This window comes from Mytilus edulis, unplaced genomic scaffold, assembly GCF_963676685.1.
Source record: "Mytilus edulis unplaced genomic scaffold, xbMytEdul2.2 SCAFFOLD_300, whole genome shotgun sequence".
NCBI classification, from domain to species: domain Eukaryota; kingdom Metazoa; phylum Mollusca; class Bivalvia; order Mytilida; family Mytilidae; genus Mytilus; species Mytilus edulis.
In genome coordinates, this window is record NW_027268057.1 from 20,772 (window position 1) to 44,855 (window position 24,084).

The 24,084-nt window shown below is 33.5% G+C and overlaps 1 protein-coding gene across 2 annotated transcripts in view; it reads left to right on the plus strand.

Moving 5' to 3' along the window:
* LOC139506735 (uncharacterized) overlaps positions 1 to 21,868 on the plus strand; it is a gene marked incomplete at its 3' end in the record, with an annotated part of 33,898 nt that extends 12,030 nt beyond the window's left edge. For both annotated transcript variants that reach the window (XM_071295523.1, XM_071295522.1), the window contains 5 exon segments: positions 7,700 to 7,846; positions 8,876 to 9,020; positions 13,738 to 13,851; positions 14,420 to 14,545; positions 21,758 to 21,868. In XM_071295523.1, the coding sequence (XP_071151624.1) occupies positions 7,703 to 7,846; positions 8,876 to 9,020; positions 13,738 to 13,851; positions 14,420 to 14,545; positions 21,758 to 21,868 (640 nt within the window).
* Positions 21,869 to 24,084: the final 2,216 nt, after the last annotated feature.

A 24,084-nucleotide genomic window follows, 5' to 3' on the forward strand; every position in this document is an offset into this window, starting at 1 on the left:
TATGACGGTGTCTCACGCTAAAGTGCAATGTTTGTTTGTTCCCTAAAGTACGATGGTACAGCACGCTAAAGCGCGATGGAACAAAAGAGAAAGATTCAAGGGCACTAATGTCAAAAACAAGTCTTTTTGCGAAATCTAGTTTGCAATGATTCAACATATATACAACTTAGATTGACAACTAATACAAATAAATTTTGGAAAATCACTTGGATCATTTTGAATATCAATGTTTAGTGAGAGTTTAATGTCTCTAGCATATTTTGATTTTTCGTATGATAGGTGGTGAGCAGTTCTCTTTTCTGTAGTTCCACATAAACGACAGTTATAGTCTGGGTCCATTTTTTACCATATCTGTTGACAAAAAAAGACTATTTTGGATTTGTTTTAAAGGGTTGAAGGGTAGAAAAAGCACATCATAAGTTGTGATTGAAAGTTGTTTGTCTTACGTCCAGTGGCATGTATTTCATTCATATTTCGGGACTGTACATATTGAAAATTGAGCCGATTTAATCAAGATTTAAAAAAAGACAATTTTATTATAGAGCAATTATAAGACTTACAAATGTACTCCAAATCCAGGGCTGGTTTAACACCATGTTAAATAAGGCTTTACGTATATTATTATATACAGTGGCGGATCCAGAGGGGGGTTCCGGGGGTGCGCACCCCCCTTTATTTTGGCAGATCAATGCATTTGAATCGGGACATATGTTTTGCACCCCCCCTTTGCCCTGGGCTAGCACCCCCCCTTTCGAAAATTCCTGCATCCGCCACTGATATATGAAATATCCTGACTGCCAAATATACATCACTGATTTCTGATTTCATGGACATGTATATGTTAAGTGCACTGTAAAACAGTTTCAGTTTACGTTTTTGAAATAGACATTAAACCTTGTTTTTTAAGTGCATATATAAAGTATAAGATTTACAGTAGAAGTTGATAACTTTAAGATTTGTCCTTGTGAGAAAACAATACTCGGGTCATAAAGACTTTTTTTAAATCTTGGCTAGTATATATATTGGCATAGTCATACATGTTCAAATGATAAAATACTGACCATGGCTTTATATGATCGGAAAGGTCTTTCAATTGCGGGTAGACAAGAAGTTTTTATATTCACAATTAAAAAGATATTAACCAACATTATATAAATAGCTACACAACGAAGTGAGATCTCTGTTTTCTTCTTCTGTATTTTGTTGATGTTGGTACTTGTTCGATTAATTTTCGTATTTTAAACTGGAAATTTCTACTTTCCAGGGTTATCCAGTACCTTAACTATATAGACTACTCGAAACTTCACAGTAATTATTTTTATCAAATATATTTATTTTTAACCGGCGGTAACCGGAACACACCTTAATTACGATTTAAACTTAACCCACAAACTAATGAAATATTGTCACTCACCACTTCAAAACGTTGTAGTATTCAAAGTTCTCGTCCGATTTTCTTGTTTTGTACATCAGTCGATTTGTTTTGAAAAATTGAATAATTCTGAAAGACCACAGACGAGATTGAAATAAACAAAGGGGTTTTCCGACAGGTATTAGAGATAACCTTTCGCAATAAAAACCATGTGATGATAAGAAGTATGTCTGGTCAATTTAGGACGGCGGCATCGCACATGGTCACAAAGGGCTATTAACGATAACATACTAATTAGTCAGTTTCCATATCTTTTCTACAGAGCTCCCCGGGTTATAAATAAGTGCTAACAAATCGTTGTAGTTCCTGTCAATATAATACTTCCATGGTTCAACATAAATAGATTGTTATATTGGTTATCAAAATCAGCTAGTGGCAAAATCTTCTGAGTTTTGAATTTTATAAGCTCCAGACATCCCCCCTTTTTTTTGTAAAACAAAATTTTTGTTTAGTATGTATGTTATCTTTATATTTATATTATAAAATCTTCAATATAAATTTGAATAAGAAATGACTGATTTTCTACAAAAAAAAATTGTATACTGGAATGAAATTTGAGAAGTTATCAAAGGAGTAGGTTCAGTAAGACCCCTTTTTGGCTCCAAAATTAAGCAGCTTTGCAAAATTGAGCAAATGTAATCTTTTAGCTATTTTTTGGAAAGTAGAATGCTTCTGCTACATAAATATGTGCTGTTTTTGACAATACAATGTACATATATCGTGTACTAGCATCATAAAGTCATGCTAAATTACTGAAATCTTCACAATTATAGCATTTTAGTTAAATTTTAGACAGTTTCCGTCTAAAGCTTAGATAATGCAGCCTCTAATGAAGAGAAGTTATGTATACAGCATTACGGGTAACGAGGGTAAAGGGGCGAGTTTCTTCATATTTTGGCTTGGTAAATATGAATGTCATGTGAATATTCTGAGACATTTATTCAGGAGATTAAATATTTTCTTTGGTAATATCTTCTGACATCAGACTCGGACTTCTCTTGAACTGAATTTTAAATGTGCGTATTGTAAAGTGGCCGCATTCGTGTTCATTCATAATATTAAAATGTAAGTTGTATTTGATGATAATACATAACATATATAAAGGTTGAGGATGAACACGGATGCGGCCACTTTCATTTTTGACGAAAACCATCTTAAAAGTGACGTTTTTTGGCATATTTGTTAGATTTTTAACCGGATTTTTGTGACAAAAATGTCGGTTATTGATTTGGAGATGTACGGCGGGCGGGCGGGCGGGCGGGCGGCAATCAAATGTTGTCCGTGCATTAACTCATGAACCGTTCAATCAAAGCTTTTAAAATTTTAATATGTTGTTACTGACAACTAAATGAAGGTCAAGTTCAATAATGGCGATTTTGACTTTTACTGTTCAGGAGTTATGGTTCTTGAAAGATTGAAAAATGAAGTTTCCAGTCGTGTCCGTGCATTTACGCATGAACTGTTCTACTAAAGCTTCCCAAATTTTAACATGTTGTTACTGATGACAAAATGGAGGTCATGTTTAATAATGACGATTTTGACTTTTACCGTTCAGGAGTTATGGTTCTTAAAAGATTGAAAAATGGAGTTTCCAGTTGTGTCCGTGCATTTACGCATGAACTGTTCTACCAAAGTTTCCCAAATTTTAATATGTTGTTACTTATGACAAAATAGAGGTCATGTTCAATAATGGCGATTTTGACTTTTACTGTTCAGGAGTTATGGTTCTTGAAAGATTGAAAAATGGTGTTTCCAGTCGTGTCCATGCATTTTCTCATGAACCATTCAACCAAAGCTTTTGAAATTTTTATATGTTGTTACTGATGACAAAATGGAGGTCAAGTTTAATAATAAGGATTTTGACTTTTACCGTTCAGGAGTTATGGTTCTTGAAAGATTGAAAAATGGAGTTTCCAGTCGTGTCCCTGCATTTACGCATGAACTGTTCTACCAAAGCTTCCCAAATTTTAATATGTTGTTACTGATGACAAAATAGAGGTCAAGTTCAATAAAGACGATTTTGACTTTTACCGTTCAGGAGTTATGGTTCTTGAAAGATTGAAAAATGGTGTTTCCATTTATGTATTACTGAAAAATTATTACACCAGGGTTTTCGATATCACAAACTGGTCAAAACATTTACTAAATTTTATCACCGGTATAAGGAAATAATTCGTAAATATAACTCAACATGCAGACATCTTATACGTTCAGGTATTTCACATCCAAAATTTTATGGAAATATTCTTTATAAAGCACAAAAATGTCAGTATTCTCCTCAGAAACTAACAAAACCTTTAAATAGACTTATTAAAAGGGGATATAGTTACGATACTGTTGTCAGGTCATTAAAGATTGCATATTTTGGCTTTAACATTGATTCACTGATAGGGTCTTTGCATCGGAACTAAACACATTTATTTCTAAAAAAACAGTTGTTGGCATGACACGGGTTATGTTCTTCTCATATTTTTTATGATAGTATGATACTAAACCCCTAACGGGAGGGATTGTACCTGATATTCATATGATGAAGACATAATCTTTCAATCAGTTTAATTGAGGTCTGGAGCTGGCATGTCAGTTAACTGCTAGTAGTCTGTTGTTATTTATGTATTATTGTCATTTTATTTATTTTCTTTTGTTACATCTTTTGACATCAGACTCGGACTTCTCTTGAACTGAATTTTAATGTGCGTATTGTTATTGTTTTACTTTTCTACATTGGCTAGAGGTATAGGGGGAGGGTTGAGATCTCATAAACATGTTTAACCCCGCCGCATTTTTGCGCCTGTCCCAAGTCAGGAGCCTCTGGCCTTTGTTAGTCTTGTATGATTTTAAATTTTAGTTTCTTGTGTATAATTCGGAGTTTAGTATGACGTCCATTATCACTGTACTATTATGCATATTTTAGGGGCCAGCTGAAGGACACCTACGGGTGCGGGAATTCTCGCTACATTGAAGACCCATTGGTTGCCTTCGGCTGTTGTTTGCTCTGTGGTCGGGTGGTTGTCGCTTTGACATATTCACCATTTCCTTTCTCAATTTTATTTCCAGTCGTGTCCGTGCATTTTCTCATGAACCATTCAACCAAAGCTTTTGAAATTTTTATATGTTGTTACTGATGGCAAAATAGAGGTCAAGTTCAGTAATGATGATTTTGACTTTTACCGTTCAGGAGTTATGGTTCTTGAAAGATTGTAAAATGGCGTTTCCATTCACGTTGTTGCATTTACTCATGAACCATTCAATCTAAGCTTTTCAAATTTTTATATGTTGATACTGATGACAAAATGGAGGTCAAATTTGATGTTGACAATTTTCACTTTCACCATTCATCAGTAATGGTTCTTGTGATATTGCCAGGACACAAATAAATATTAATAAATTCGGTTTGCTGTCGTTGTGACAGCCTCTTGTTCATATTTAAGCTTCAATCGGAGCGTTTTTAATGACTGATCAGTTAAAATCTTTTACATAAACTAATCGAATCAATTGAAATATACACTTAAGTGTTTAAAAAGTGTCCTAAATATCTCGTTAGATGAAACTGAAATTTGGGGCCAAAATCGGCCCTTACCGGACCTACTCCTTTAATGTTCTCATTCCACAGTCACAATTTGAAAATGTTTTCTCCAAATACAAATGGTTTTTAAAAAAATTATAAATTAGTTCACAATACATTACAAAATAAATGTGTCTCTAATCTCATATAATTTCCTGTACATGCAGTTTTACAATTTTCTATTTGTCGCCTGCAACTAAAGTGGCCAAATCTAGACATCTAACAATCCTTCTTTGGGGAACGATTTATATAATTTCTCATTGTTTTCAAATTCCTGTATTTCTTTACATGTTATAATTTCCTAAAACATCATGAAATTAAAGAAAATTACAAAACTTTTAAACAATTGTTAAACTCTAAATTTGTATAATATGAATGACATTTGATTTTTTAAATGTATACATGTTTAACATTTTTAAAGTTAAGATAAGTTATGGAACTGAAAGATGATACATTATGTATATATATTCAAAACATATTCATATAATAGATGTAATCATATTAATCCACTTAGACAAATAGAGTCAATGTATTATAATGATTGATAAATAAACGGAAAAAATAACAATTTAAATAATAAAAAAATAAACTTTTCTAATTTTAAAACTGAGACTAAATATTTATTTTTGCAGAGCAAGGGATTATGGATACATAGTTCCTAGTATTTATCTCCTTTGTCTTATAACATGTGGTTCAAGTAATTGCATGTAGTATATTATGATATAATTAAAGTCCACAGAAATGGCCATGTGTTCACAGTGGGACTTCTTTAAAGCTTTTTAATTACTGATTGTTTGTCAACTAGATGGCTAGATAAAATAATCTTCAACCTCAACAACTATGAAAAGCAGTAGGTCCTGGTGTGTGGTTTCTCACAAATTTCAATACAAACATACTTGTAGAGAACATAAATCATTGTAAATAAAACCCTATAAATCCAGATAGTGAACTATGATTTTGTTTTTATTTTAAAACCATTAAAACACTGACTTGTAAATAGTTGTAAAAATCTTGATTTGTTATCAACATCCAGTATTTTTACTTAGTCATTTCTTTTGATTCTTCATTTCTTAGTATGGATGTTTTGCATTTTTTATCATAAACCTTATAGCTGCATTAAAATATGACTCCTTCACAATAAAAAACAAACTTGAAACAAAAAGATAACTATGGGTCTATAATCAAGTTTGATTACAAAATCAAAAGTTAAATATAATTAGTGGAATTTGGATGTTAGAACCATTTGTTATGTTTATAAAGGTTTTTTTTTTATCATTTTTGTCATGAATAAATTATAATATACACAGTATTCATATCAATTTAATTTCACTTAGTTCTAGAAATGCAAGTTTCAAAATATTTTTTTTAATCACAGGCATTTATTTTCTGAGAATTTTTTCCCTTATGCCATGACCATAACCATGATAACACATGTTTTATGAAAATGCAAAAAAGCAAACAAGTTCTATAATACCAATATACTGATATACATGCATGTACATGTAACTTCCATGGTAAAAGAAAAGAGGGGGAAATATTATTATCTCAATCTCCAATTAGAAGTTGTGAATTGTCCCAATAAGATTACAAATGTAATAGTAAACATGTCATGTGGTGTTGAAAGTATGCATTTCTTTTGAAGTATTATCACTATCAATATCTACATGAATATCATATCCCCTCAATGTTATGTTAGAAGCTGAGGTACATGAACAAATGTACATTTTTTTATTTTTTTTTAGGTCCTATTGCAAACAATTTCAAATTTACAACTCTCAGACTTAATAGATATAGGAAGATGTGGTGTGAGTGCCAATGAGACAACTCTCCATACAAATAACAATTTAAAAAGTAAACCATTATAGGTTAAAGTACGGCCTTAAGTTCAGTACTGACAACTCTGGCTTACAACATGTATGGACACACTTTATACATGTAGTATTAAAATAATAAAATGTGGTATCATTTCCAAATTGCCAATAAGACTACTCTCCAATAGTTAAGATAATCATGCCATCTGCTGTGGGTATTTTTCAATTTTCACATCTTTTGATCCACTGGAAGGCGTCAAAGCAAAAGCTTAAAATAGCTTTCCTAGACATCATAATTATTTGTACTAACTCCCCACCAGAGATCAAAAGATACAAAATTAACCACTTAAGAATATCGTACAGCCTTCAACAACGAGCAAAAACCTATTAAACCACTTTAAATTTCTGGTACATTGTTTGTAAAGATACATAGGGCTTTAGAATTACCTAATGAACTACAGATATACATACAAGCACAAATTTATCTTAAGTTTACTGAAAGCGACTAGAATCCAGATTTTCCATGGAATTTTTAAACTTTTATTGTTGCCTTCTATAGGATGCTCTGGATTTCCAGAAATTTTCTAATAACAACAGCATAATTTTCCATGGAATATTTTAATTTATCTTTTTGCCTTCTATAGGACCGACATGGAATTCCAGATTTTTTTCTGAACCACATCCCAAATTTTCCATGGATTTTTTTCTGAACCCCATATACCTTCTATAGGGGGGGTATGGATTATTTCTGGAATAGCCCATTCACTACATGTATCTGTAGCATTAACATCCTGACACAAATATGTGTGCAATACGCATTGCTGAAATGTGACGTTTTTCTCCTCAAAAGATGATATTGTTGTAACAAATCTGTGTTTATTTTTTTTATAGTTTATGAGCATGGCACCTACATCCCCATTTATCTTGTTTGAAGAAAAATTGATGGAAGTCATCAAAAAAACACCAAAGACATCACCCCTGGAGATATATATTTTAAAAATATATCTGGAAATGAAAACAGAAACTGACATTGTTCAGGTTTGTACTATAGTCATGATAGTAGGATATAGACTGTCTGATGGACATGCATGACAATTTTTTATACCCTGTAAGAATATAAGATGGTCCCAAATGTTTGTTTGTAGACTGTTAACATCATGTAAAAACTTGAAGGCATTATTTGACGTTTTTATACCCCATCAAATGAAGTTTGTGTGGGTATATAGGAATCACCTCTGTCTGTCTGTCTGTCTGTCCATCCGTCCTGCTCATTGTCCTGAGCAGAACTTTTGTACCTTAGTACCTACATTGTAGGATTATCAAACTTGGTATGTGGATGAATCATATACGGGAGGTGGATGTGTCACGAATGAAATTATGTCACAATGACCTTGACTTTGATCTTCATGATAGCAAAACGAAGATGATGTGTCACGTACCAAATTTAGGTCAATGTGACCCTTGACCTTCATGATAGTAAAATGTCATCCACTTTTTTCTTTATAATTTTTAAAGCTTTTCTTCTTCATGTTCTTCATGTCATAGCTTTTGTACTGTAGAGCCTAGGTGGTTGTATCATTGGCATAGCTTTTGTACTGTAGAGCCTAGGTGGTTGTATCATTGGAAGATGAACTTCTTGCGATATCAGATGTAAGTCTCATGACTTATAGGGTTAGGCAAGTGAGAGGGAAAAAGGGGTGGGGTATAGAGTTGTGCTCATAGTTTCAAGTTAGATTTAATATGGAACAAGAATTTCATTGCAGACTCAATACACATGATACATTTACAAGTTTAACTTCATACCCTTGGGAAGGAGATTTGAAAGAATTTTGACACGCATCTTCATCAGTGATATCTCACCCATTATTTCATGATGTTATTATTATACAATTTTATTTCTATCTATTATTCAATTTTCCGTATTTAGCGCCAAAGTTCGGGAGCGGAGTATCACTAATAAGCATCAGTTCACACAGATTTCTTGTTTTGCTCTTGCATACATATATTATTATTTAGTGTACAGTTTTGTAACTGCTGAATATTGATTTTCATGTGTGTTATCTTTAGGAAGTAGGAACCAAGTATGACAGTCCCCCTCTAGATGAGAAGGACAGTTGTGGACAGAATTCAAGGAAAAGGAAAGAAAAGAATAGACTTTACACCTGGATAAAAAATTTCATAACAAGAAAGACGTGTGCACCTGTGGAATCTTGTGAGTTTATGATGTTTATCATGTTTATATGCACATTGATTTAAGAATTGAATGCATATTTTTTGTACTTAATCGGCGTGTAAAAGCGTTGACCGAAGCACATTTTATATAAAGCGTGGAAGCGCTTCATACAAAAAATGTGTGCACGTTCAACGCTTTTACACGCCCATAAAATGCAAAAAATCTGCATTCAATTCTTAAAATTACATTTTCAGTCAAAAAAAAACCAAAATCACATCAAAGTTCAAGGCAATATTTTTTCTGCGCCAGTCGAGTGTTTCGTCTATAAAAGACTCATTAGTGACACTCTTATCTAAAACTATGCAAATCCAAATCACTATGAAGTTGAAGAGATTATAAACCCAAAATATACCGAAACAGGGAACCAAAATAAGACCAAGGAAATCCTATGCCTTGAAGTAGAAAAACTTTATTGTTTTAAACAATTTCAAAATTTATAACAGCACATTTAGTTTGATGAATCACGTCAGCACCGAAGTGTTGACTAGCGGAGCGGGTTAACCTCTAGGAAGAATACCTCCACCAGCAGTGAAAACCATCATGGTGTTAAAAAAAAAAATCACATCAAAGTTCAAGGCAAGATTTTTTCTGCGCCAGACGCGCGTTTCGTCTATAAAAGACTCATCAGTGACGCTCTTACATGTATCTAAAACTATGCAAATCCAAAATCACTATAAAGTTGAAGAGCTTATAAACCCAAAATATACCGAAACAGGGCACCAAAATAAGACCAAGGAAATCCTATGCCTTGAAGTAGAAAAACCTTAGTGTTTTAAACAATTTCAAAATGTATAACAGCAAATTATGAATTTCCAACATAGTGTATTTTAACAGATTTGAGCTAGGACTTACATTTTCTGAGCTATAAGGGGCTAAAAGGGGTTAAAAAAGACTTCTCTTTTTTGTTCGTCAAATTTTTATTTTTCATCTTATTTTGGTTTTGTTTTTTATGCCCCGCCACGAAGTGAAAGGGGCATATAGATTTACCCTTGTCCGTCCGTACATACGTATGTACGTCCGTCTGTCCCGATCTTGGTTAAGTTTTGCGTTAAGGTCCATTTCTCAGAATGTGATAATGATGTACCAATGATATTTCATCAGTATATTCTTCTTAAATAGTACTACATTGATCAACAACATTTGGGTCAATTTGACCTACATTTCATGCTTGATTGACTTCAATAACTTTTTTCATAAATGACCATTGTGAAGAAACCTATTGTAATATATGAATGATATTTCACCACTGTGGTGTTCCTATGTAGTGTAACACAGTTCAACAGTTCAGCATCTTTTGGGTCACTATGACCTACATTTTATGCTTGAGTGATTTTGGTTAAGTTTTGCGTTTAGGTCCATTTCTCAGAACCCTATGGTAGTGCATCAATGATATTAGACTGTTGTAGTGTTCTTGCTTAGTGCAACACAGTTCAGCATCTTTTTGGTCAATATGACCTACATTTTATGCTTCAGTGGTTTTGGTTATGTTTTGTGTATAGGTCCATTTCTCAGAACCCTATGGTAGTGTATCAATGATATTAGACTATTGGTAGTGTTCTTGCTTAGTGCAGCACAGTTCAGCATCTTTTTGGTCACTATGACCTACATTTTATGCTTCAGTGATTTTGGTAAAGTTTTGTGTCGAGGATTATTTCTCAAGAACCTAATGTAGTATATCAATGATATTAATGTATTGTAGTGTCCTTGCATAGTGCAGCACAGTTCAGCATCTTCTAGAATACCATGACCTACATTTTATGCTTGAATGATTTTGGTCAAGTTTTGCATTTACTGCCATTTCTCGGAATCTGTGGTAGTGTATCAATGATATTACACTGTTGTAGTATTCTTGCACAGTGCAGCACAGTTTGACCTCTTTTTGGTCACTTTGACATATCTTATGCTTGAGTGACTTTGGTTTAAATTTGCCATACAGCTCTTTTCAGCAGCATTTTGGTCAATTTTTACATGAGACAACATGGAACCTCATATTGATCTTAATGGCAGGGCATCTGTGGCTTACAGACACATTTTCTAGTTTTTCTTTATGTTCCTTATGAACTTTCGCATCAGTAGAGTACGACAGATTTAGCATAGCTTTTACCGTTTTCGAGCTATTAGGGGCCAAAGTGGTGCTAAATAAAAAAAAAACCAAAAAAAAGTTTTTTTATTACTAATCAGAATTCTCTGTCCAGCATATTACTGTGTCCAGCATATTATTGTGTCCAGCATATTATTGTGTCCACTTTAGTAGTGTGTCAATGCTTGCCCAAATGAACACCTGTTCGACCACTGCGGTCGTATCATGCTGCGCTTGGCGTAGCTCTTTATTTTGGTAATGCTTCAACCAAATGATAATATCTTTGGTATGTAGCCTTATTATGAAGAGTTACAGATTAAGTTAGAGTTTGGTGACGGTTCAATGATTTTCACGGAAGCTACAGCCCTTGGACATAGAAAAATTCAATATCAAAGAAATTGTAAATGTAAAACCACTGGCAGTGGGGCTAAACAAACCAAATATAAAACATACAAAACAATAAAAAGTAAAAGACATAGGTTAAAGGTAAAAGTGGTCCAAAATATAAAATATTTCTATACATACAAAATTACAGTGAATTATAAGTATTCCACACTTTTTTTTGTAATGTTCAACCAATTGATTTTATTTTTGGTATGTGGTCTTATCATGAGAAGTTACAGATTAAGTTCTACTTTGGTTGTGGTTGAATAATTTTTACGGAAGTTACGCCCTCGGACTTAGAAAATTACAGTGAATTTGAAGTTTTCAGCACTTTTTTATGTCCCGCCACAAAGTGGTCGGGACATATAGTTTTACCCTTGTTTGTCATTCTGACTTGTTGCGCAACAACCAGTTTTCCAGACTTTTTTACTAAACACCTTGAGATATTGAACTGATTTTTGGTATATAGATATTTATTGATGTTACAGATTGAGTTTGAGTCTTGTTACGGTTCATTGATTTTCACTTTTGTCGTTCAAGAGTTATGGGACTTTGTTCATTGAAAATTGACATTTTTCACAAAAACTCAAGTTTACTTTGACCAATTCTTACTAAATTTTAACATGATGTTACATGTAGGTCCTATGTAGAGTAAATGCCTTTGGTTTTTGTTATTTTCCCTATTGTCCTTTTAGAGTTCTGGAGTTGGGAGCGGACTAAGTAACTTACTTTTTTTTTGTGAATAACTAAAGAATATTTTTTTCCTATTTTCATTTAGATTTTTTTTGGTTCTATATTTAATTTATTATTTTTTTCATTATTTTATTAAATTTTATTTTTATAAAAATAATTGTCTGTTTGCTTTTAAAATTCACATAGTGTTTCTTCTTTTGTTTTGTTTGAAATAGACATGATCTGATAATTACAGTCGAATCTGCTTAATCCGACACCTGAATATTCCGACATCCTGTGAAATCTGACAAAATTTACTGGTCCCGAAAGTTTTCTTTAACATTCTTTGTTAAAAAATCTTCTGTATTCCGTCACCCGTCTACTCCGTAATCCGACAGCATTTTCAAGTCCCAGCCTTCATAAGTACTCTAATTATACTTGTTTAATCCGACCCTTTGATCTCCTTAATCAATTTATAAACAAGGTAATCATAATTCAGTCAGGTGTATTTCATGCATTTTTATTAAAGGTAATTTAATCCATTACCTGTGTACACAAATATCTTGTTATTTTTTATTGATCGGATAGGAAATTTGAGGCTCAGTACGGGATAAAAACATTTCTACAACATATGGAAAATATATAAATCTTAATACATACTTTTCATAATGTCTTTCTTAATTCAATGTGAGTAAATTGTTGGGGAAAAAAATCCAGACGAAGAAATATTGCTAATTGGACTGTGAAATGATTTCATTTTGACAGTTTAATTTATGTAACCAGTGTCGAAGACGATATTCCGACTAAATGATACAAATAACCATGACTGGGAAAATAGTTAAACAATTGATGAAGACTAACACTGTAAATGTTCTAAGAACTTGTCAATCTCACTGAAATTTATCGTACTAAATATTTACAAGATCTTGGGAATTCGTACTTGACGTGGTGTAATGTTTCATAAACACTATTTTTCTTTAAAGGATCTCCTTAGTAAAACCTATTTTGGGTGTTATTGCCCACGTTTGTATCTTACATGCTTATTTCACTTTTATCAAATGTGAAACCCGAGTATTCCGACACCCTGTCCAATCCGACATATTTCTCTGGTCCCGAGGTGTGTCGGATAAGACAGGTTCCACTGCATATGTTTTGAAATGAACTATAAAAAAAATTCGGAATGGGCGTATATTGCACTTGTGGCGCAGCTGTTTATTCTAATTCTGATTTCCAATATATTTCAATAATAGTGAACTACCAACATAATCGTGGCAAGCAAGTTAGACTGTCAAGAAAGTAAGCATATCAAACACATTACTGTATGAAGCAAGCTACTGGTAACACAATTCCTGTGTTGACCACAATATAGGTTATTGAGTAGTCAACAAAGTAGGTTGTTGAGCACCTCAGTTTGTATTGATAAAATTATCTGTAATTTCAAATGTTATTTTGGACTGTCAATTAAGTCATTTTAAGCTTGAGAGGCAAAATAAACCTTTGCAAAAAAAAAGCTCAGACCTGTCCTCTGTTTATCATTGGATGAAAATCTTATATTTTCAGTTAAAGAAAAATGGACCAGATTTGCAGATGCAAATCCATCTGTGGTGATGCAGTACGTCATAAGTAGGCCCAGGGTAATAGAACAACTGCAATGCATTTTGGACTCTGATTCAGGTAAATTTAGAGTTTTACCAAAGAAACAAATGGAATTGTGAATTCAAAAACATGTGTTTTTGATTTCTGTTTAATAATTGAATGATTAATTGTAATATGTTTTGCATTAGTCCATGATTGCAGAATATTTAATTTATTTCAGACAACATGTATGAAAGATGAGCATTGTTGATTGCTTTATAGATTATTATTAGGGTAATGTGAGCTTTTGCCACCATGAAACATCTATCATAACTTATCACACTTTAATCTTCCCCTCTGAAACCGCTGGGCTAAATGGAATCAAACTTGGCAGGATGCATCTATGTAAGGTCTGTTATAAAATTGCCTCATTTCGTCCTGATTGGACAACAAAATTGGCTGCCATGGGCAATTCTTGATGCTCACCTGAGCCTCTAGTTTTTTTTTTATTCAGTCATCTTCAAAATTGTTACTAAAAGAATGCATAGATCACACACAAAAAATTAAAACGGCATTAAAATTGCTATATTTAGCCATTGATATGTTTGGTTAAGACTATCCAGGTAAGCAATTTATGTTAGTTAATGAAATATCTTTCCTTATTCAGAGAAAGAGTTAGAAATAGACAGAGAAGAAGATAGAAATACTCAGATGGAAGGTGTAGAGGCAGAAGAAGATTTTGAGAGGGAACAGTTCATCGATTCAGAAGAGAATATTATCAATGAAGAAGAGGGTATAAATATTGTCAAGTGCTGTTTTTATCCCCGCTGCTAAGCGAAAGCGGGGGGATTATGTCATGTATGTAATGCAGTCCGTCTGTTTGTATGTATGTAATGTCATGCAAAATCTCAGAAACTAGAAATGATGGAAACTTGAAACTTGGTAGCATGTTAGAGTATGTGATCAGGGTATGAAATTCATGCCCTAGGGCAAATTTATGAGCGAAATTTCGTTTTTGAGATAGGCAGAAAATGGTGAAATCTTCCAAAATATTTACAATAGGAAGTTGGTTCCAACAGTATGACCTCCCATTATGGGTACCAAGTCTAGCAGTGGCATGGTATTTTGCCTGCAAGCCCTGAGGGCATTTTCCTAAGGGTTAAAAATAATGACAAAATCGATTCTGCACGAACTCCTCTTACACCTTTCATGGTAGAAACAAGAAAATTATAAGTGTATAAGTAGTACTATGAAAGTTGTCTGTGTCGAAGGTTTCGGAATTTTGAACTTTGCCCTTAGGGCAAAATGATTTCCCACCAAATGATTAATATGCGACATCTTTTGGTATGATTATGATCCAAGCAACTAACTTTTTATACCACCGCAAAAATTTTGCGTTCGTATAATGGTATCGCCCCTGTCCGTTGGCGTCGTCGGTGTCGGCGTCGTCGTCGTCGTCCAGATTAATGGTTTCCGGACAATAACTTAAGTTCTGATAGAGCAAATGCTACGAAATTTTAACACAAGGAATATAACCACAAAATACAGCTTGGGATTGTTTTTGGGGGTTATGCCCCCGCCGGTTCCTGAAATAGGGGCCAAAAAGGGCAAAATAAGTGTTTATATTAAATATGATGTAGAGGATTTATTTTTATGCCCCACCTACGATAGTAGAGGGGCATTATGTTTTCTGGTCTGTGCGTCCGTCCGTCCGTCCGTCCGTTCGTTCGTTCGTCCGTCTGTCCCGCTTCAGGTTAAAGTTTTTGGTCGAGGTAGTTTTTGATGAAGTTGAAGTCCAATCGACTTCAAACTTGGTACACATGTTCCCTATGATATGATCTTTCTAATTTTAATGCCAAATTAGAGATTTTACCCCAATTTCACGGTCCACTGAACATAGAAAATGATAGTGCGAGTGGGGCATTCGTGTACTGAGGACACATTCTTGTTTGTTCAATTTTAATCAAATTTTTTTCATAATGTTCCTTATGAAATCCCGCAACTGTAATATTGCAACGGATTTAACATAGCCTTTACCGTTTCCGAGCTATAAGCGGCCAAAGTGGTGCTAAATCCCAAAAAACGAACTTTTTTATTTCTTGTCCGATTTCAATGGGTTTTTTTTTTTTGATTCCTCATGAAATTTTAAGCGATTTGAGCTAGGACCTACGGTTTCGGAGCTACAAGGGGCCAAAAGGGGCTAAAACTGCCTTCTCTTTTTTGTTCGTCAAATTTTTATTTTTCATCTTATTTTCATTTTGTTTTTTTCATTATGTTCCTTATGAAATTCCGCACCGATAGTATGTCAACGGACTTAACGTAGCTTTTACCGTTTCCGAGCTATTAGGGACCAAAGTGGTGCTAAATAAAAAAAAAAAACTTTTTTATTTCTCGTCCGATTTCAACGGGTTTTTTTTCTTTGGATTTCTTATGAAATTTCCAACTCAGAAAATTTTTACCGATTTGAGCTAGGACTTACGGTTTCTGAGCTACAAGGGGCTAAAAGGGCTAAAACGAACTTCTCTTTTTTGTTTGTCAAATTTTTATTTTTCATCTTATTTTGGTTTTGTTTTTTTCATTATGTTCCTTATGAACTTCCGCACCGATAGTATGTCAACGGATTTAACATAGCTTTTACCGTTTCCGAGCTATTAGGGGCCAAAGTGGTGCTAACTCCAAAAATAGAACTTTTTTATTTCTCGTCAAATTACAACATTTTTTTTGTTTGGATTCCTTAACAAATTTCCAACCCGTTTGATTCTCTCTAAATTTAAGCTGGGACTTACGGTTTCCCTGCTACAAGGGTCTTAATTTCTGTGTCCAGTATATTACTGTGTCCAGCTAATTACTGTATCCAGCAAATTACTGTGTCCAGCAAATTACTGTGTCCAGCACATTATTGTGTCCACTTTAGTAGTGTGTCAATACTTGCCCAAATGAACACTTGTCGACAACTGCGGTCGTATCATGCTGTGCTCGGCGAAGCTTTTTATTATGTATTAGTATAACAGTTGGAACAATACTGTATGTTTGGATTCCAAATATGGCAATTCCAACTTTGGTAAATTTCCTGAAAGTCTCAAAGACTGTTTAAATTTTGGAAATGTTCCTTGAAACTAATTGTGTTTTACAATAACATATAAAAAGATATGCACACTTGGATTTTTAAAAAATGCCAATTCCAGTTTTAAGAAAATTCCTGAAAGTCTCAAAGACTGGCAAATCTTTGAAAATGTTCTTCAAAACTTACTATTCTTACATTGCAAAAACAAACAAAATATTTTTGAATGTTCAGATTTCCATTTTTGGTAAATTTCCTGAAAGTCTCAAAGACTCATTATTTTTTCAAAATTTAACTTGCAATTAATCTCTTTTGCTACATTTTATTTATTGGAATTACATGGAACACTAAGATTTCAAAAAATTGCAATTCCAAGTTTTGTAAATTTTCTGAAAGTCTTAAAAAGACTGCTTGATTTTTGGAATCATTCTACAAGACTTACCATATATATATATCATAAAAACTAATGAAATGTTTTGAAATGCTCTGATTCCAAAAGTTGCAATTCCAACTTTGGTAAATTTCCTGAAAGTCTCAAAGACTAGTTAGTTTTTGAAATGAAACTTTTACGCTGATGCTTGTAAAATGGGTTAAAACAAGTCCAATGTTTAGTGTGGTATAATAAAACAATTATGTCCTTCATGAAAAGTTAATATCCAAAATTGTTAAATCTCGAAAGGGGGAATTTCCCTTTGGCTATGCCCGCAGGAAATAACCTCTTCCTCGATTTATCAATTTTGGATACAGTAAAACCTGTGTAAACCGGCCACCTCTGGGACCGTCAAAAAGGGCCGATTTAGGCAGTGGGTCGGTTTATTCAGGTTTTCAGATTGACAGGAAGTCAGTGGTTCATGACGTCAGATATTTTACAGAACTGCATATTTCATGCAATTAACAAATAATAAGCTTGTATAGTACAGTAGATTACTGACATATTATAAATTAGTGTATTGAATAATAGAAAATTCTGAAACTAATTTTATTTAACCTAGAGTGCCGATGATTTGAACACAATATATATTTGGACATGTCCCTGCTTTTTACCATTTTTCTACGAACGAAACATCTTCAATCATTGCTCTCATTGGTATGAGAAAGTTAAGAAATCCATCATCTTTGGAATTTGAAAAATGATTCATACATTTAATGTTTGTGAAGAAATACTCATATGAAGTTAAAGTTTCTGGCTCGTCCGCTTCATTTTCACTTTCGCAGATTTTGTTTGCGTCGGAATCTCCACATTGTTTGAATTGATAAACACGAGTTGTTTTTCTGTCCATCATAAGTTTCCTCCGTAGGCATTGAAGATTAATTTTCCATAGCAGTTATTTCGTTTCAAAAGTGGTCGGATCTCTGTCGACTTGATCAGTTGATTGACATCAATCAATACCGTTATGATAAAAGGCCAAACCGGTTTTGACAGGTAATAATTAAAGTAATTTACTGTATTGGGACTAGATAATTAGATCGGAATTCCGAATAGACAGGGTCCGGTTTACAAGGGACATTTTTGCAAAGAATATTAAGGGAAGGAAGTGGGACTTTAATTTTCGGCCGGAATTGACAGGAAACTGGATTACTCAGGGTCCGGTTTTCACAGGTTTGACTGTATTAACTTTCCATGAAGGTCATAATTGTATATTATACAATTTATGACTTTTGATGAGGTGGATACAAGGATTTATTTACCTTGTACAAATATTTCATGTGATTAAGGTCAATATTTAAGAAATAGTTCAAGACACTGAGGGCCTTTTGGAGTGGCCTGCCAGTCCATATATTACAATTTGGCCTAAAGTTTCAATGAACAATTTCTTTAATTATACTTTCAACTGTCCTTTACAGTAACATGACTATCAATCTTTATTTTTAAAATTTTGTAAAAAAAAAAAATGAGTCTTTCATTGATATTTTATTGTAATAATTTGATACATTATTTAGTTTTACCCCCGCTTAAAAAAACGGGGTATATAGTATTCGTTGTGTCCGTCCGTTCATCCTTCCGTCCCTAAACTACTGAAGGGAATTCCATGAAACTGTCAGAGAATCTTTGTTACATGTTCCCATTGTGCACCTCCTAATTTAGATTTTGATCCTACCAATTTCTGCGGTTTCCAATAGCAAATCATGGACTTTGTCTGTCCCTTCGTCCGTCATACTAAGCCATCCTGTTTACGGACTTAGTACATATATTAAACATATGGCTGTTAATGAAAAACATGTTCGACTGTATTGACTAATATCTCAAAAACCATTCATTGCAAACAGAGAAAATGTGACAAGGACAAAAATGTTCAGAATGACAAGATCTATTTAATTTATATTTATGTCAAAATTGTTGGATACTCCTGCATAGGGGTTATTGGCCATAAATGACAGTTTTTGGCAAATTTGAATGCTTTTGGCTATTATCTCATAAACTATTATCACTGTGCTTAAACGGCTGTGGGTAACTTAAGTTACCCACAGCCCAATATGGCGGCGTAAAATAATGCGATTTTAATTTTATCAAATATCTTTAGATTTACGCATTAATAATTCTTTACAAGTTGTCAATGTATTGTATCTAAGGCAAAATAATCAACTGAAAACAAAAAATGTAATGCATTTTGTCTTAGCTTAGCGTAAGAACAATTTTAAAAATGGCAAAAGATGTCCGTAACTTTTCTTAACCGAAAACTCTGGCTGTGGGTAATTTTTCTGTTGTAGCCTTTGGATGCATAATTTTTGCGTATATAAGGATTCTTTATACATAATGATCTGACATTTGTTTTCCTTTTCCACGGACACCGAAGAAAATGACACTCACAAACATGGGGATAATACCAACTTAAGCGCTTAACTTTGGTCCGTTTAGCTGTGCTGGATGTACAAATACACAGTCAGGTCCGGTCAGATTAGGGACATTAAATCCGATGCCTCGTATAGGAAGAGTGCCACGCTCTCTACGTTCATGAAAATATAACATAAAATTGCGTACCAATACAGGATAATTTGTACATTAAACATGCAATAAACTTCAGCATTTCAGCTACTGCAATTTACAATCATTAGATCTGCAAGTTACACGCATCTGCTTTACAAGTTAAGGGCATCTAAACTGTAGAAAAAGCAGCAGGTACACGCATCTTACAGCTCACTAAGAGCTTTAAAAATGAAATAGCTAGACATATAATAAACATGATTCTGGTCTATATTAAATCTTGAGACACTGACCTTTTCCTAAATTGCAAAATTCAACAATTGTAACAATTTTATAGGCTTAAAAGCTAGAAAATATAATGCCCATATTTTCGTATGCCATCTACGGCTAACCGTAACTGCATTTACGGGCATCGGCTTTATACCAGTGATTTTCCACTATTAACAGCTACCGAAGGAGAGACAGGGTTTCAAAGAACTCAATAAATCATTATCCCAGTAGAAATTTTATTTTCAACTGTTTGAAGAAAAACAACAATGTGATCCTGGCAAATCTATTTGAAATTACATATATGTAATTGCACTATGTTTCGATGAGTAACACAAGTAAATAATGAAGAAAGTTTATTAACCCAACTAGTCCTGGTTTCTTAAAAAATAAGGCTAAGATATTTTCATTGTTTCAGTATTAATGTACGGTTTATTCCCTTTTGTAATTTCATCTGAAAATTTGAATATTGGCACCGCATAGAAGAAAAACATTTAAGCTACATGTTCAGATTTTTCGGCTTCTTAATATTCATCTTAAACTAGTTGATGAAGGACAGCCGTGGTTTGTTATTGTAAAAATGTATGTTGCAGTACTGTGTTGCTGTAATTTTATGAGTAAAACAGACAGAGTGATATCACATATAATCTAGAATAAAAAATGTTGAAGGGGTTTAGTGTTTTGCTTTAAGGGATCGTTTCGAAAATTGGAACTTCTGACTATGAATTCCCCTTGCCGTTTTTGGGAATAAGTAAGGCGTTAACCTTTACTCTTTACTGTAACTAAATGTAGTTGTATACCAACTTACGATATTTCATAGCTTACCTTTATATTTTTGTGTATAACAATATAAATTCTGAGAAAAGTTAAAGACACATCATGAAGTTACGGACATCTCTGTAAATTACGTAAAAAAAGTTACGGATATCTCTTGTAAAAGTTACGTACCTCTTTTGGACTTTTAAAATCAGTTGTTTTTCGACTTATTGTTTTATACTTAAGTTATTTCTACTTTTATTAGTGCGGGCGAAACTGATATACATCTTCTTGAAAGCTTTATCTTCGTTAAACAACTTTGTTTTGCTTTAAAATAACTAAAATCTATATAAACAGAAGATGTCTTGCGCCATCTTGGGCTGTGGGTAACTTAAGTTACCCACAGCTGTTTAACATGTTTAAGCACAGTGATTATAGATAGAAAAAAAAATATTTTAGATTGCAAATATGTTCAGCAATAAAAGCTCTACACACAGTTCAAATGACCACTTGTTATTGGATTTATTGCCCTTAAATGTTTATTACTTGTTTATTACCATATCCTCTATTTTTATATTTTCACTGATTTTAGTACTTTAAAAAGTATCTTTTAAACTGTTATAGATATATTGAAAGTTTGAACAGCAAAAATGTTAAGTAGGACAAGATCTAAAAAATACAGCCAGTGGGTCTGAAATCATCCTCAAAGGAAGATTTAGACAAATTTGAAAACAGGTGAGCGACACAGGCTCCTTGGAGCCTCTAGTTACCTTTCTTGCAATAGTTACTAGCTGGTTCGTGTCAAGCGCAAAATTATTATGATTTACATTCAGAGTGGAATTGGTAACGACACGGACACATAAATATTCTGAAATATAAAACAGCAATACAAGACTTGACACAGCTTGTTTTTTTTTTTTTGTCAGATCATACATTATTTTTTTTATTTTGGTCCTGGTAATGAAACATCTGTCAAATATGATATTCATCTTTTGCAGATCTACCAACAATGGAAACTCCAATTTCCTATCCAAAAAGGAAAAGAATTCCTAGAAAAATATATACTCCAAGCAGCAGTAAAGTAGCTGAAAAGCAAGAAAACAAGAAAAGTAAGAATTGCTGATTTGTATTATTGGTTTCTGTTTTGGTCACTTAGCCTGAAAGGCTTGCAAGTTTTTGCCATCACTAAGCATTTTCATCCATTATTTATCGTCTGTCTGTTGTCCATCCATCCATAATTTATGTTTTATTTTGTTCTAAAACATCAAACGGACAGATGGATCAGTATAAACAATATGCCCTTCACTTATTGTCACGGTGGCACGAAAAAGGCGTCTAATTTTCCATCTAGTTGTAATTTGACCATGTCATGAATATTGTCCAAGTCCCTTCCAACAACAATCGTCAATTTAAGGAAAAAAAATCCAGTAAATTTTCAAAAGTTGTAGGCTAAAAAATATCTTTAAACCTGAATTTCTTTTTATATTAAATAAAATTGACAATTTCGATTTCAGTTATGTCAAAAGTAGTCATATTTTTTCCAACAAAGTGAATTTTTACAGATTTGAGCTAGGTCTTAAGGTTTCAGAGCTAAAAGGGGCTAAAACGGACTTCTCTTTTTTGTTCATGAAATTTTTAATTTTCATATTTTCATTTTGATTTTTTCATTTTTCATTGTTTTCCTTATGAACTTTTGCACTGGTAGAGTCTCGACGGATTTAACGTAGCTTGTACCGTTTCCGAGCTATTAGGGGCCAAAGTGGTGCTCAATCCCAAAAAACAAACTTTTTTATTTCTCGTCCGATTTCAAAGGTTTTTTTTCTTCTTTAGAGTCCTTATGAAATTTCCAACATAGAGAATTTTAGCAGATTTGAGCTAGGACTTGCAGTTCTTCCAACCTATTAGGGGCCAAAGTGGTGCTTTTTAGTACTAATGTAATTTCTGTGTCCAGCAAATTACTGTGTCAAGCATATTATTGTGTCCACTTTAGAAGTGTGTCAACACTTGCCCAAATGAACACTTGTCGACCATTGCGGTCGTATCATGGTGCACTCGGCCAAGCTCTTTATTCTTGTATGTCGTTCATGAATTCAAAAATGCTTCATCCAATTGAACTGAAATTTTAAAATTAGGCTGGAATTGGTAATGTCTGGTTACCTTTTGTTTTTTTCCAATTTTGCGATGTGTCCAGAGTATGGGACTTTGATTTTTATAAAAAATGCCATTTTTCTTGAATGTCGTACAGTAACTCAAAAATGCTTCATCCAATTAATCAGAAATTTTATAATTAGGCTAGAATAGGTAATGCCTGGTTCTCTTTCGTTTTTTTTCTGATTTTTCTATATGTTGTTCTAGAGTTGTGGGACTTTGGTGTTAAAAAAATGCGTTTTTCTGTATGTTGTACACTAATTCAAAAATGCTTCATCGATTGAATTTAAAATTTTAAAATTAGGCTGGAATTTGTAATGCCTGGTTCCCTTTCACTTTTTATTAGCTCACCTGACCTGAAAGATCAACTGAGCTATTCCCATCACTTGGCGTCCGTCGTCGTCGTCCGTTAACTTTTAACAAAAATCTTCTCCTCTGCAACTGCCAGGCCAAATGGAACGAAACCTAGCCACAATCATCCTTAGGGTATGATGTCCATGTCAGTCAACCAAGATGGCCGCCAGGGCTAAAAATAGAACATAGGGGTAAAATGCAAATATTGACTAATTTCTTGAAAACCATTGCAGATAGAGAAAATCTGACATAGGCAAAAATGTTCAGAATGTCAAAATCTACCTAAGTTCCATTTATGCCAAAATTGTCGGATGCCCTCGCAAAGGGGTTATTGCCCATAAATGATGATTTTTGGCCAATTTTAACGTTTTTGACTATTTAAGAAATAATTCATGGCAGCCATGGTTTATCAGAGATTTTAACATGGGTTGCATTGTTTGTGTAAAATTTTAATCCCGAGTGTTAGTGAGGGTTAAAATTTCGCAAATAATAATTTTCTCCTCTGAAACTACCAGGTCAAATGAACCAATCTTGGCCACAATCATCCTTATGGTATCTATTTTTAAAATTATATCCGTAGTCCTTGACGGGCACCAACATGGCTGCCAAGGCCAAAATTTAATAGATGTATATCATGCTAAAATTGTCATATTTCTTGCATTTTATATATAAAAAACCTGTACTCAATTTCCTTTTGTTTTCACAATTCCCTTTATTATCCAATGCTACATACTATTATGCTGCGATTGGTAAGCACCTATGTTTCCATGAAGTGCCAGCGCTGCAGGTCCAGAGCCAACTTTGCTCTTGTTCTTTCCCATTT